We start from the raw sequence: 14,813 nt of genomic DNA on the forward strand, positions 1-14,813 counted from the left end.
GCCAGGATGGTCTCGATCTCCTGACCTCGTGATCCGCCCGTCTCGGCCTCCCAAAGTGCTGGGATTACAGGCTTGAGCCACCGCGCCCGGCCAATTGAACTGTACTTTTAACTTGGTGAAGTGTTTAACAGCATGGTGGTTTTGTGTCTAAAGACTTGGATTTGAATCCTAGCTCTTCTATTTTATACCTATGTGGTTCCAACCAAATAACTTTTCTGAGCTTTAATTTCCCCATCCAGTAAAGAATGGGGATAATAGGATCTATATAAGGGGTTCATTGAATATATTATGTATATATATAATATATAATATATTTATTCCCTAAACAAGTATATGTGCTGCAAGATACTGAGTATCCAGTAAGCATCTATTCTGACATAACTGGTTTTGCTTCTTTCTAAGCTTAACCTCTTCACTTGTGCACTAGATTCCTTACTCTAGGACAAGGTTCCTGTAAAGTTTCCTTCTCTTTCTCTTTCGTTATCAGTTTTTTCTCTCTTCATTTAAATCTTTTGTGGCTTAGATTTTGATTGATTGATTGAGAAATATATAGATACATAGATGGGAGTTTAATTATAGAAGCTTTTTGTACTTTAATGAGGCTGTCTCCTGGGTTTAAGTGGATAGAATTGGTTGCAGTGATTTTCCTCCATTATTTTGGGGGTAATAAAATCAGAATTGTAAACTAGGGTCTTTCATCCTTAGTGCTATTAATATTTTGTACCAAAATCTTTTTCTTTTTTTTAAAGACACAGTGTCACTCTGTTGCCCAGACTGGAGTGCAGTGGCACAATCTTGGCTCACTGCAACATCCACCTCTCAGATTCAAGTGATTCTTGTGCCTTAGCCTCCTGCATAGCTGGGATTACAGATTTGTGCCACCATGCCCAGCTAATTTTTGTATTTTTAATAGAGACAGTATTTCAGCATGTTGGCTAGGCTGGTTTCGAACTCCTGGCCTCAGGTGATCCGCCTGCCTCAGCCTCCCAAAGTGCTGGGATTACAGGTGTGGGCCAGATAATTCTTGTGGGAGATATCCTGTGCATTGTAGGATGCTTAGTGGCATCCCTGGCCTCTACTCACTATATGCCATTAGCACCTTAGTTGTGACAATAAAAAATGCCTCTAGTCATTGCCAGATGTCCTCAGTGGGGGTTGGTGAGTGGGAATAGTCACCCATTGAGAACTACTCACTATAAACACTGGCTCATCTATTGCAATTATAAAGGGATAATTATTTACCTGTTTTCCTAATAGTCTTATAAAGTATAATCCTATTATCAGCCTGCCTAATGAATGTTTTTGACCACCAGAGATGACAAATAACATCTGGAATTCACATAAGTATGTGTTAAGAATGCTGGTAATAACATGGTGGTTATGGAGGTGGTCTGTTTGCACCTCACCCACTACGATAATGATGATGATTTTATAATAATCAAGTTACCATTCGTGGATGACTGCTGTGTACCAGGAACTATACCTTGGTGAAGCTTATATAAACATATTTTACAGTAGAAACCCTGTGAAGGTTGCCTGAGTATGATGCAACTATAGGTACCCCTGTCAATTTAATGGGCCATGTATACATTTCATCTGACTTTTTTTTTTTTTTTTTTGAGATGGAGTTTTGCTCTTGTTGCCCATGCTGGAGTGCAGTGGCGCGATCTCAGTTCACCGCACCCTCTGCCTCCTGGGTTCGAGCAATTCTCCTGCCTCAGCCTCCCGAGTAGCTGGGATTACAGGAGCCCGCCACCACGCCCGGCTAATTTTTTGTATTTTTAGTAGAGACGGGGTTTCACTGTGTTAGCCAGGATGGTCTCGATCTCCTGACCTCGTGATCCGCCTGCCTCAGCCTCCCAAAGTGCTGGGATTACAGGTGTGGGCCAGATAATTCTTGTGGGAGATATCCTGTGCATTGTAGGATGCTTAGTGGCATCCCTGGCCTCTACTCACTATATGCCATTAGCACCTTAGTTGTGACAATAAAAAATGCCTCTAGTCATTGCCAGATGTCCTCAGTGGGGGTTGGTGAGTGGGAATAGTCACCCATTGAGAACTACTCACTATAAACACTGGCTCATCTATTGCAATTATAAAGGGATAATTATTTACCTGTTTTCCTAATAGTCTTATAAAGTATAATCCTATTATCAGCCTGCCTAATGAATGTTTTTGACCACCAGAGATGACAAATAACATCTGGAATTCACATAAGTATGTGTTAAGAATGCTGGTAATAACATGGTGGTTATGGAGGTGGTCTGTTTGCACCTCACCCACTACGACCATAATAATGATGATGATTTTATAATAATCAAGTTACCATTCGTGGATGACTGCTGTGTACCAGGAACTATACCTTGGTGAAGCTTATATAAACATATTTTACAGTAGAAACCCTGTGAAGGTTGCCTGAGTATGATGCAACTATAGGTACCCCTGTCAATTTAATGGGCCATGTATACATTTCATCTGACTTTTTTTTTTTTTTTTTTGAGATGGAGTTTTGCTCTTGTTGCCCATGCTGGAGTGCAGTGGCGCGATCTCAGTTCACCGCACCCTCTGCCTCCTGGGTTCGAGCAATTCTCCTGCCTCAGCCTCCCGAGTAGCTGGGATTACAGGAGCCCGCCACCACGCCTGGCTAATTTTGGTATTTTTAGTAGAGATGGGCTTCTCCATGTTGGTCAGGCTGGTCTTGAACTCCCAACATCAGGTGATCCACCTGCCTTGACCTCCCAAAGTGCTGGGATTGCAGGCATGAGCTATTGCACCTGGCCTCATCTAACTCTTGATTGTCAAAACTAGATGAGGCCAAAATGGGCACGATGGCACACCGTCCTACTTCGGAGGCCGAGATGGGAGGATCGCTTGAGCCTGGGTGTTCAAGTTCAGCCTGCGCAACATAGGGAGACCTGTTTTTGAAAACAAAAACACACTAGATGAGGCCAGAAAATCTGGTTTGACTGGAATAGTCCGGTAGTATCCAGTACCTCAGGAGCAGAGAGGTCATTTGGTAAAGGTGAGGGTATGTAATTACCGAACACGGGCTGGAAGTGGTCAGTAGATCAGTGCAGACACTGAAGAATCAGACTAAGGCAAAGTACAGGTCAAGTTTCCTGAGGCTGCATTCTCTGAGTTGGGCAGATTATCTTCTGTCAGAACCAGCATGTACATATAGGTGGAACTGAACCCTCTGTACAGAATACAGGTTGAGCATTCCAAATCTGAAAAATTCAAAATCAGAAATCCTCCAGAATTCTAATTTTTTGAGCACCAACATGATGCTCAAAGCAGATGCTCTATTGGTAAATGTAATGCAAATATTTTAAAATCCAGGAAAATCTGAAACACTTCTGATCCCAGCCATTTTTGATAAGGGATATTTATGGTTTGCTTTTTTTAGAGGGCTGTCTTGAGAGAATTAGTTACAGGTTGATAACTCTTCGACCTGTAACTAATTTGAATTAATCTTTAGAAGCCAGGCCAGGCGCGGTGGCTTGTGCCTATAATCCCAGCACTTGGGAAGCCGAAGTGGGAAGATTGCTTGAACCCAGGAGTTCGAGTAGTCCTGGGAAACATGGCAAAACCTGTCTCTACTAAAAAAAAAAAAAAAAAAAAAATACAAAAAATTAGCCGGGCATGGTGGCGCATGCCTGTAGTCCCAGCTACCCAGGAGGCTGAGGTGGAAGGATCACCTGAGCCCAGGAAGTCGTGAGCCCTGATAGTGGCACTGCACTCCAGCCTGGATGATGGGAGTGAGACCCTATCTTAAAAAGAAGAAGAAGAAGAAGAAGAAAACCATGACAGGTGTCTTTAAGCTGCCCTTGCTGTTCTGGGTTCATGAAGCATCTATGAGAGGTTACCCATATGTAAAATTAATTGAGTTTGAAGAAATGTTAACTTTGCATGGTATTTTTTTAATTTTGTTTTAAAAATAATTTGTCTCATTCAAATCCTGAATTAGAAATTGTTTGGTATAAATATTGAAAGTTGTTGAGGGGACAATTTATTCAAAGTTTAATCATTTTGCTTTATCTATGTTATACTTAGCTCTTTATTAGTTACTGGGAGTGTCAAGTTTTATTTTTAAATATTAACTAGAGTCTAAAGTAATTACTAAAAGCTAGTTCAAATAATATGTAATGAGTAAAGACCTGAGTTAAAAGGTTTAGCATACTGAGTTAACTTTGTTGACTGATGCTGTACTTACATGGGCCTCCTATTTCTTGTGGCCAATCAACAGGAGTAATTGTCTCAAGACACACCTGAGAAGGTTTAATTATGTTAATTGTACTTCTGTTCCTTAGTGAGCTTAGTTTAGCACCTCTTTGTTATGGGTAGCTACTTTCCAGTATTCAAGTGGTACTGTTTCCAGGATGATTTTTGGTGGTTGATATTTGTAATATCAGTAATTCATGTATCTCCCACTTCCTTTTATTTTACTGTGTTTTATGATATTTTGAAAAGCTCTATTTTTAAGAACTTTGTATTGAAAGATGTCAGTGTTCAACTTAATGCATTTTTACAAACTGAACATACCTGTATAACCGGCACATGACCTGGAACCCCAAAGCCCCTTCATTCTCCTTTTCAAATCCAATCACTACTCCCACTCCCAAGGGTAATGACTATCCTGGAATGAAGGCATAGCTTGATTTTACTTGCTCTTCTGCTTTGTATAAATGGAAGGTTACAGTATTTAGTCTTTTGTGTCTAGCCTCTTTCACTCAACCTTATATTAGTGAGATTCATGTGTATTGTGCTTTGTTCTATATTATTCCTTTTTATTGCTGTATACTTTCCATTGTGTGAATGTACAATTTATCATTTCATTGTTGATTGTCATTTGATCATTTCTAGTATGGGCTATTTTGAATAGTGTTGCTATCAACATATAAATGCATTTATTTGGGTTATTTATCTGTTACTAGCGTTGTTAGGTCATAATGTGAGCTTGTCATTTGATCATTTCTAGTATGGGCTATTTTGAATAGTGTTGCTATCAACATATAAATGCATTTATTTGGGTTATTTATCTGTTACTAGCGTTGTTAGGTCATAATGTGAGCTTTAGTGTATAGTGCCAATTTTTGAAAATGGTTGTGCCCATACCAAATTGCATTTCTATAGCAGTGTGTGAGAGTTTGTTAACTTCTTTAACACCTGGTATTTGCCCTCCTTTTCTTTTTAGCCATTCTGGTAAATATGTAGTAGTATCTCAGAAAATCTTCTGCTGGGAAAGTTAGTTGCAAATTTGGGACCTCTTGGGACTTTAATCTGTCACACCAACTTCATGCCACCACTGAAGCCTCAATGATATCTCTTCATCCAGTAGAGTCCCTTTGCTTAGGGCAAGCATGATCTTCAATCTGCACTCAGAATTAGCAAATATTTTCAGAGAAGAAAGTGAATGATGATTATTGATTATCAACTCACCTCAGAGGTTGCTTGCCTTTCTGGAACTAGTTTATCCAATCCTGTTGCTTGCACAACTTTCCAACATCTTTGCAAACGTGACTTTTGTAATTTATCATGGCCTTTTCTAGTTGAAGTTGAATTTGTTTGCCATGAGCTACTATATCCTACCCAGAAATGGAAGTCATCAGTAGATTCTTGGGATTTTCTATATACATAATCATATTGCTTGAGAATCATGTTAATTTTTTTCCTCTTTCCCATCTCTACGTGTTTTGTCTCTCTTTCTTGGTTTATTTGGACTGGTTAGAAATACCAATAAAGTGTTGAAATAGAAGAAATGTTAGTGGCATCGTGTTGGTAGAGGAGGGCGTGAGATTGTTTACATTATTTGTAATATAAACTATTGAGTATGATAATTACCATAGTTTCTGTGATATTCTTTTTAAAATGAAGAAATGTAATTCCAGTTTGCTGACTTTAAAAAAATACATGAATCGTTGTTTTAGAATTTAAATACTTTTTTGCACCTATCAAGATGATTATTATTTTCTTCCCTTTTTTTCTGATCCTGTGGTTTAATGTATACTTTTAAAAATTTGTATACTTAAACCCATTCATGCCTACTGTAGTACTTATTTTTATGTTTCCTCTCATGCATGAGGCAGTTCTGTACATATACTCTCTCGCTTTAAACCTGTTATACATTTAATCCTGCCATGTATTATGGTTCTTAGCTAAGGGACTCCTTTGGTAGATTAGAAGCATTCCAGACTCCCCCTACACCTCTGTTTTATATGCAGAAGAAGGAGTAAAAAACTGAAAACTTTCCTTGGAGCATTTATTTTGACCTACTTTTTGTTTCCTGGCTTTTGTTATTCGGGATTGTAAGGGAAGAAGAATGGGGTCAGGGAAGGACTGTGAGGGTGATAAACAGGAGCTGGAGAATAAACCAGTATATGATTTCCTTCAGCACCACCTTCTGTTCCTCCCCTTCCCACGCTTCCTCTTTCTCTGTAGTTCCAGCTTTACCACAAATCAGCTTGCCGTTGGGCAAGTCACTTAACCACTTACCTTTTTTTTTTTTTTCTTTTTGATTATACTTTAGTATGCAAGCACTGACTGAGCTTTTGTTTCTCATTTGGAGTTGAAGAGGATGACTGTGAACAGCTGTCATGACCCACCACTTAGGGAGAATGGAAAGATTAAATGAACGGTTTATAAAGCACATGACACTTTAAAAAAATGAGAGTGATTGTTAGGATTAGATTTGTGCAATAGTATTCTATCTTTTTTTTTTTTTTGAGATGGAGTCTTGCTCTGTCACCCAGGCTGGAGTGCAGTGGCGCAATCTCAGCTCACTGCAACCTCTGCCTCCTGAGTTCAAGCGATTCTCCTGCCTTAGCCTCACGAGTCGCTGGGATTACAGGCATGCGCCATCATGCTTGGCTAATTTTTATATTTCCAATAGAGATGGGGTTTCACCATGTTGGCCAGGCTGGTCTCAAACTCCTGACCTCAGGTGATCCTCCCACCTCGGCCTCCCAAAGTGTTGGGATTACAGGTGTGAGCCACCACGCCCAGCCTATATCTTACATTTCCTAACAGCCCAGAAAACTCCATGTGGAAGAAGGATACTTGTGAAACACCCTTGGTACCCGAACTATAAGAAACTTTCTATAGTTACCTCTCTGGCACAAGGTCTAAAACAGGTTTTGTTCATTTGCTTAAACTTTATAACGTTTCTATAAAGTATTCTGTGTTAAGCTTGTCACTTTTGGAATGAACAACCATTGATAGGCATGCATCAAACTAAAACAACATTTGCAAAAGCACTTCTCTCTAGAATGATACTGCTTTAGAATTTCTTTAAATTGCAACCACCCTACTTCATTTAAGGGTTTATTTGTTTGTCATAAACTCCTTTCCAGAGGGCCAGGACATAGAGTTACAATAGCTGATATTCTGCCTGGCAAAACATCAGGGGTGAATAAGATTTAACTGACAGGATTTTATTTCGTACCCAACTTTATGATCTAGCTGGTGTATGAAGTGAGGTATACCTGTTCCTATAACTGAAGAGCTTTGGGTAGGTGGTTCCTTAAGACATGTTGTTATTTTTTAGTTCATGTAATATTAATAGTACTTCGGATATATGGTCTTAAGCATTAATATGTTGAGGCATCCTAGGGCTCATACCACCACTATCTTGTCACCCTCTGCTTATTTACCTCTGCCTTCTGCAAGGAAGTGGGAATGTTATGTAGTGTGGTTTTGATTCCAGGCTTTTTCTCTCTGGGTTCCTCCTCCACATGCATGAGTGCTATAGGCCTTGACTTCCACCTATGGTTTTGGGAGGGGGTGGATGGATTCCACAGAAGGCCACAGAAGGGAGGTTTTGGTTTGTAATTCACTATTAACGTGATCACTCACCTGTTCAGGTTTATAGGTCATTATTTCTAAATCAGGTCTGACTTTAAATTTGTAAGAGACCAGTGGAGGTGAGTAGGAAGCAAAAAGCAAAGTAAAATTTCCCAATCTGCTACTATATTGATTGTGAAACACTTGAAAGAGAGATGAGAAAGACTGAAAGGTCACTTGAATAAAAGATTCTTTGCATAGTAAAATTTACTCTTGGTGTGGAATTTGGAAATGACCTTATATTTGGGGATTTGTTTTTGCATACCTGAAATTTAGGTCTTTACATGTCTTAGTCCATGATCGTGACCTGGAGTTCCTGTTATAGTTCATTAGCACCATGCTTCTTGTTTTTCCACTATATTCCTCATGCTTTTTCTTCATTGTCAGGCTCCGCTCACATATTTCCCTTCTATCTTGATTGATTGTCTCCGTACCTTTTAATTGGTGTGCTTCTACTCTCCTCTCCTAGACAGGGTTAGGTGCACCCCTTCTATTACTCCCATAGTGCTCTGGGGACAATTTTGTCACCACACTTAAAAGATAATGACCTGGGCTGGGTGTAGTGGCTCATGCCTGCAATCCCAGCACTTTGGGATGCCAAGGCGGCAGTCGCTTGAGCCCAGGGGTTTGAAAGACCAGCCTGGACAACATGGCAAAACCCCATCTATACAAAAAAAATTACCTAGAGGCCAGACACTGTCACTCATGCTTGTAGTCCCAGAACTTTGGGAGGCCAAGGCGGTTGGATTGCTTGAAGTCAGGAGTTCGAGACCTGTCTGGCGAACGTGGCAAAACCCTGTCTATAAAACAAAACAAAAAATTAGCTGGGTACAGTGGTGAGTGGCTATAGTCCCAGCTACTGGGGAGGCTGAGGTGGTAGGATCACCTGAGCCCGGAATGGTGAGGCTATAGTGAACCAAGATTGTGCCTGGGTGACAGAGTGAAACCCTGTCTCAAAAAAATAGAAAAAAAAGATAATGACCTGTTTTTATATCTGACATCATCACTAGTCTGGTTTCCTTCAAAACAAGGGCTCTGGTGTACTCATCTTTGTAACCATTTGCGTAGTGTGATGCCTGGACCTTAATAGACTTTCTTAAATGTTTGTTTGGATATGGAGGGGAGGCTGGACACAGGACTGGGAGTTAAGACTGAGTTTGATTATAACTTTTTGCTGTGTGATCGTGGGCAACTGATTTATTAAACTCCTTGAGGTTCAGCTTCCTTGTATGTAAGATGAGGGGATCTAGCCCTCCTGGGGATCTTGTTAAAATGCAGATTATGGCTCAGTAGGTCTCTGGTGGGTTCTGATATTTTGCATTTTTAACAAACTTCCAGGAGAAGCCAGTGTAGCCAGTCTATGAACTACAAAGGACTAGATAACATCTAGTGGCTCTTCCAGCTTTTATCTTCTGTGATTATAGTCATTGTTTTAAATTCTGAACAAAATGACAATATAAGTGTTGTAATTAATTACTAAATATCTCTCCAGTTTATCAGAGTGCTGAAAAGACATTTCTGTGCCTTATGAAGTTTCCAGTGTATGACAATGTCCCTAGAATTGAAAGTAATTTTATTGCTCCTAAAATTTTAACTTTAACAAGTTAAAAATATAAATGTCTGAGAAAGCATTTGGGTTAACACTAGCTTGTCATCTAAATTGTCATTATGCTTGCTTATTGGAGAACATTTGCTGTAAATAAAATTACTCTTGAAGGCTTTATGCTAATGATCTGAGGTAGATAGACAGGTGATCTTATGAGTATAAATACAGAGACAGGCAAGCTGTTGATGAATTCATCATCAGAGGAGGAAGAGTTCCCAGTCATTGTCTTCACTTCTCCAGAAGGTGAGAATCAAATTGCTGTAGGAAGTGTTGATAGATACGCTATAGGTAAACCCAGACTTTGTATTGAATAGGATTGCCAGAAATAGGTTTTGTTTGAAAATGTTGCTACTGTTTCTTTTGGGTTTTACTTCCTCAAGAAGTCATGATATTTGATTAGGGAGTATTGCCACCTTGGAAATTTTTAGCTTTTCTTAATCCTTTGTACAAAAAGTAGTTGGACTAATTTTTATGTGTGACTTGTAGAATAAATCCATCTCTTTACTCTCAGCCATATCAGGAATATTAATCCAACACAACTTCAGCATCCAAGTAAGTTATATCCATGCCTGTGATGAACTCTGATAATTTGTAAATAGTTCTTACTGAGTTGGAACTGTTTTGTCTACCTACATCCTATTCTGTGTTTTACAATTTAAATATTTTTTTGTCTGAAAAAATTAAAATCCAGATAAGGGAAGTTGAAACCCTGAAAAAAAGTACAGAGTGTAGCTTATAGTTGAGGTGGTTATCTTTATTATATAGAGTTTTTAACCTCCCACATAGTAAGATAATTTATACTTCCAAAGTGAGCTATATTTCATCTCCCTTCTACACAGTTGTGGTTTAGACAGAAGTTTTAGACCATCATCATCATCATCATTATTACACTTTAATCATTTGTAATTCTTGGTTACCTAAGTCAAACTCACTGGGTCAGGCACCACAGAGGAAATTGAGTATAACTATCGCTAGAAGACCAACCCCTTTTCTCCCTGGAGTAGATTCTTGCCTGGGGTAAGTTCAGGCATTCTCTTTGGTACACACAGAGGTTCTTATTAACACTGCCGTTTTCACACTGCCCTTCTTGCTGGGGGTCTTAATGGAGGCTACCTTGTGGCTTATTTAGTGTTATGTTGCTGCTAAGTTGGGGCTCATTTTAAAAAATCATTTAATTTATATTGAATTCAGTGTTGTTGAAACAAACTGCGTACACACTGAAGGCATTTGCTGCAGTCTAAACAGATTGTCCTTTGCCAAATGTCTTAACCAGAGCTATTTTTTTTTTTTTTGAGATGGAGTCTCGCTCTGTCGCACCCAGGCTGGAGTGCAGTGGCATGATCTCGGCTCACTGCAACCTCTGCCTCCTGGGTTCAAGCGATTCTCCTGCCTCAGTCTCCCAAGTAGGTGGGATTACAGGCATCCGCCACCATGTCCAGCTAATTTCTTGTATTTTTAGTAAAGACGGGGTTTCACCATATTGACCAGGCTGGTCTCGAACTCCTGACCTTAGGTGATCTGCCCACCTCGGCCTCCCAAAGTGCTAGGATTACAGGTGTGAGTCACTGTGGCTGGCCTAGGACTGTTATCTGAGGTTCCTTGTACCCCTCTTTGGAGTCTGAAATAGACCATTTCCTGTCACCCTGGGAATTATTACTATTTTACCACAAACACCATTTTTTAGACTTTGCACTCAGATATTTTCATCATTCTTTGACATTGAATTTAAGTGGTTTATGGCCAATGAGATAGAAAATAATAATAATAATTATTATTTTTTTAAACGGAGTCTCATTCTGTCGCTAGGCTGGAGTGCAGTGCCTTGACCTTAGCTCACTGCAGCCTCCGCCTCCTGGGTTGAAGCGATTCTCTTGCCTCAGCCTCCCAAGTAGCTGGGACTACAGGTGCATGCCACCATGCCCAGCTGCTTTTTGTATTTTTAGTAGAGACAGGGTTTCACCATGTTGGCCAGGATAATCTTGATCTCCTGACCTTGTGATCTGCCCGTCTTGGCCTCCCAAAGTGTTGGAATTAAAGGCGTGAGCCACCGCACCTGCCCAAAAATAATTGTTAATAATGGCTTTTCAGTTTCAAGTTGCTTTTGAATTTTCCAACAGTGACCTTATAGTCCCAATGTGTTAGTATTATATTTTATACTTTGTTTTCCAAGAAATGATTTTTACTATAAATAGGGCAAGACCATTAGCGCTATCTGTTGTAAAGTACTATGTTATTTTTAAAACCAGTATTACACATTTAGTATGATATGTTGATCTTTAAAATTCCATATCTTCTGTCCTCTAAAGAAGATCTATCAGCACTGTAAGAGAGGGCGAGATAAAAAGAAAAAAATAGATCTAGGGGATCTAGGGGACAGTCTTAATAGCAACAAACCCCTTTGGTTTATCAATTGTTATGCAGATTAGGAGAATAGTCACAGGTGATTTCAGTGAGGAGAGTATAACGGTGAAAGCAAATTAGATTTTTTTCCTCTCTCAATCTCTAGAGATTTAAAAAAAAAAAATTTATCTAAAATAATTGTATGCTTATTTCTTCCCCCTCTTACTTACCTTTAAATCTAGCTATCAGTCTTTAAGGAACAGTCAGATCTGTTTAGTTTGTCTTGCAGGTAAGAAGCAAATGTGCTCAGAGAGGGTTATTTTTCCTCTATAGTTTCAGATATGTTTTTGGCTTTACTCAATTATATACTGGCAGTATATTAACCTGCCAGTAGTAGCAGGTTCAATTTTTTTTTTTTTTGGTCTATTAAGCAATCTCCAGTATAGACAAAAGTTACATCTATCCTGCTCTCAAAAAACATACATACCCCACACTCTGGAAAGTCCCTTCACTGCCCTAATACCAGCCAGCATCCCTACAGGATTCTGTGTACTGATAGTCCTTTCCCATCACTGTAATCTGACCTTTCTAGAGAAGAAAGAAGACTGTCAGAGGAAGCCCTTTGTAAGAGAATTTTTCTGACATCTCTGTTAAGATTGCCAGACTTTTCCTGCTCTGGCATTCAGCTCTTCAGCAGATTATAAAAATTACTTGGGGTCCTTCCAACTTTTTGTTTGTTTGTTTTATGTCCTTGTTATTGCTGCCATCATAGGACAACACAGGTCTCTTATTTTATGTTAGAACTTTACAGGATTATTCCTCATTGGGGGTTGTTCCCTATGGGGGTTGTTCCCTATGTTCTGAGCATGTGTATATCAGACCTGCAAGTTCCAGATCTACCCTATCTTTCAATATCATCAGTTTGAGCAGTGTTTGGACTGACACAGTAATAATTCTTACACAACATCTCACCTAACTTATTCCAGCAGATACCTCTGAAATAGTGTGAAATAAAACTCTATTCTAGGCCAGGCGTAGTGGCTCACGCTTGTAATCCTAGCACATTTGGAGGCTGAGGTGGACAGATAGCTTGAGCTCAGGAGTTCAAGACTAGCATGGGTAACAAGTTGAAACCCCATCTCTACAAAAAAAACGAAAAATTAACTGGGTGTGGTGGTGAGCGCCTATAATCCCAGCTGCTTGGGGGAACTGAGGCAGGAGGATGAGGTCTGCCTAAGCCCAGGAGGTTGAGGCCTGCAGTGAGCCAAAATCATGCTACTGCATACAAGCCTGGGTGATAAAGTGAGACCTTGTCTCAAAAAAAAAAAAAGAACACCCAGCAAAAAACTCTATTCTAGTTCTGCATACAGACCAACACATGGTCTAAGCCACCCTGTCTCAAATCCCTATCCATGTGCTCTTTCAGATACAAATATGGCTCCATGAAAACAATTTTGTTAGCATTTCTCTGAAAGAATGAGGGGTAAGAGGGAGGAAAGGAATGACTGCATCCTGTAGAGTGGCTATAAAAAGTTTTCCTCCAGCATTTAAAAAAATCTGATGATGTATTATATGGGTTTAGTTGATGTTATTGTTTGTCCTTAAAAATAAAGTCACAAAACAATTAATAATCTCTTTCTTTTCAGTTTCCAAAAAAAGACTTACAGCAAAATGAATAATCCAGCCATCAAGAGAATAGGAAATCACATTACCAAGTCTCCTGAAGACAAGCGAGAATATCGAGGGCTAGAGCTGGCCAATGGCATCAAAGTACTTCTTATCAGTGATCCCACCACGGATAAGTCATCAGCAGCACTTGATGTGCATATAGGTACAATTGAAAATTGTGAATTAAGCCTCGTTTTGTTTCATTGACATAATGTTAACATTTATTAGAACTTTCCATACGTGTTTAAATACTCAGTAGTTACCAGTTCCGTGTACCTTATTTTATACCAGAACCCTTGTAAAGCTATTGGTAAACTGCAGTTGTCTCAGTCAAATAATCTTACATTTTCTAAGGACATTTTGTTAGATTCCCACCTAAGGTGACCTAGCAGCAAAAATTCATTGCCATTCTTTACAGTAACAGTTATAATTTTTTTTTTAACCTTGGTACATTTAATAATATATTCCTTTTTCTTTTTCTGTTTTTTTTTTTTTTTTGAGGCAAGAGTTTACTCTGTCGCCAGGCTGGAGTGCAGTGGTGTAATCGCGGTTCACTGCAACCTCTGCCTCCTGGATTCAAGCAATTCTTCTGCCTCAGCCCCCTGAGTAGCTGGGATTGCAGGTGCGTGCCACCACGCCCAGCTAATTTTTGTATTTTTATTAGAGACGGGGTTTCACCATGTTGGCCAGGATGGTCTTGATCTCTTGACCTTGTGATCTGCCCACCTCGGCCTCCCAAAGTGCTGGGATTACAGGCATGAGCCACTGTGCCTGGCCTAATATATTTCATAGGCTCTTGTGTGCGCATTTCTTTTTTTTTTTGAGTAGAAGTTTCGCTTTTGTTGCCCAGGGTGGAGTGCAATGGTGCGATCTCTGCTCACCGCAACCTCCACCTCCCTAGTTCAAGCAATTCTCCTACCTCAGCCTCCCGAGTAGCTGGGATTACAGGTATGCACCACCACGCCCGCCTAATTTTGTATTTTTAGTAGAGACAGGGTTTCTCCATGTTGGTCAGGCTGGTCTTGAACTCCCGACCTCAGATGATCTGCCCGCCTCGGCCTCCCAAAGTGCAGAGATTATAGGTGTAAGCCACCGTGCCCAGCCTCGTGTGCACATTTCTTTTTTTTTTGAGACGGAGTTTCACTGTTGTCACCGATGCTGGAGTACAGTGGCGTGATCTCAGCTGACTGCAACCTTCACCTCCCAGGTTCAAGCGATTCTCCTGCCTCACCCTCCTGAGTAGCTGGGAGTACAGGTGACCGCCGCCACGCCCAGCTAATTTGTGTATTTTTAGTAGAGATGGAGTTTCACCACATTGGCCAGGCTGGTCTCGAACTCCTGACCTCAGGTGATCCACCCA

The 14,813-nt window shown here is 40.0% G+C and overlaps 1 protein-coding gene across 3 annotated transcripts in view; it reads left to right on the top strand.

Annotated features, from left to right (window-relative positions):
• Nucleotides 1-14,813, top strand: part of IDE (insulin-degrading enzyme) — a 131,009-nt gene that overhangs the window by 31,268 nt on the left and 84,928 nt on the right. For all 3 annotated transcript variants that reach the window (XM_011947837.1, XM_011947838.1, XM_011947839.1), the window contains exon 2: nt 13,432-13,616. In XM_011947837.1, the coding sequence (XP_011803227.1) occupies nt 13,432-13,616 (185 nt within the window). The remainder of the gene's footprint in view (nt 1-13,431; nt 13,617-14,813) is intronic.

The sequence above is a fragment of the Colobus angolensis genome, unplaced genomic scaffold (assembly GCF_000951035.1).
Source record: "Colobus angolensis palliatus isolate OR3802 unplaced genomic scaffold, Cang.pa_1.0 Scaffold270, whole genome shotgun sequence".
In the NCBI taxonomy this organism is placed as follows: Eukaryota; Metazoa; Chordata; class Mammalia; order Primates; family Cercopithecidae; genus Colobus; species Colobus angolensis.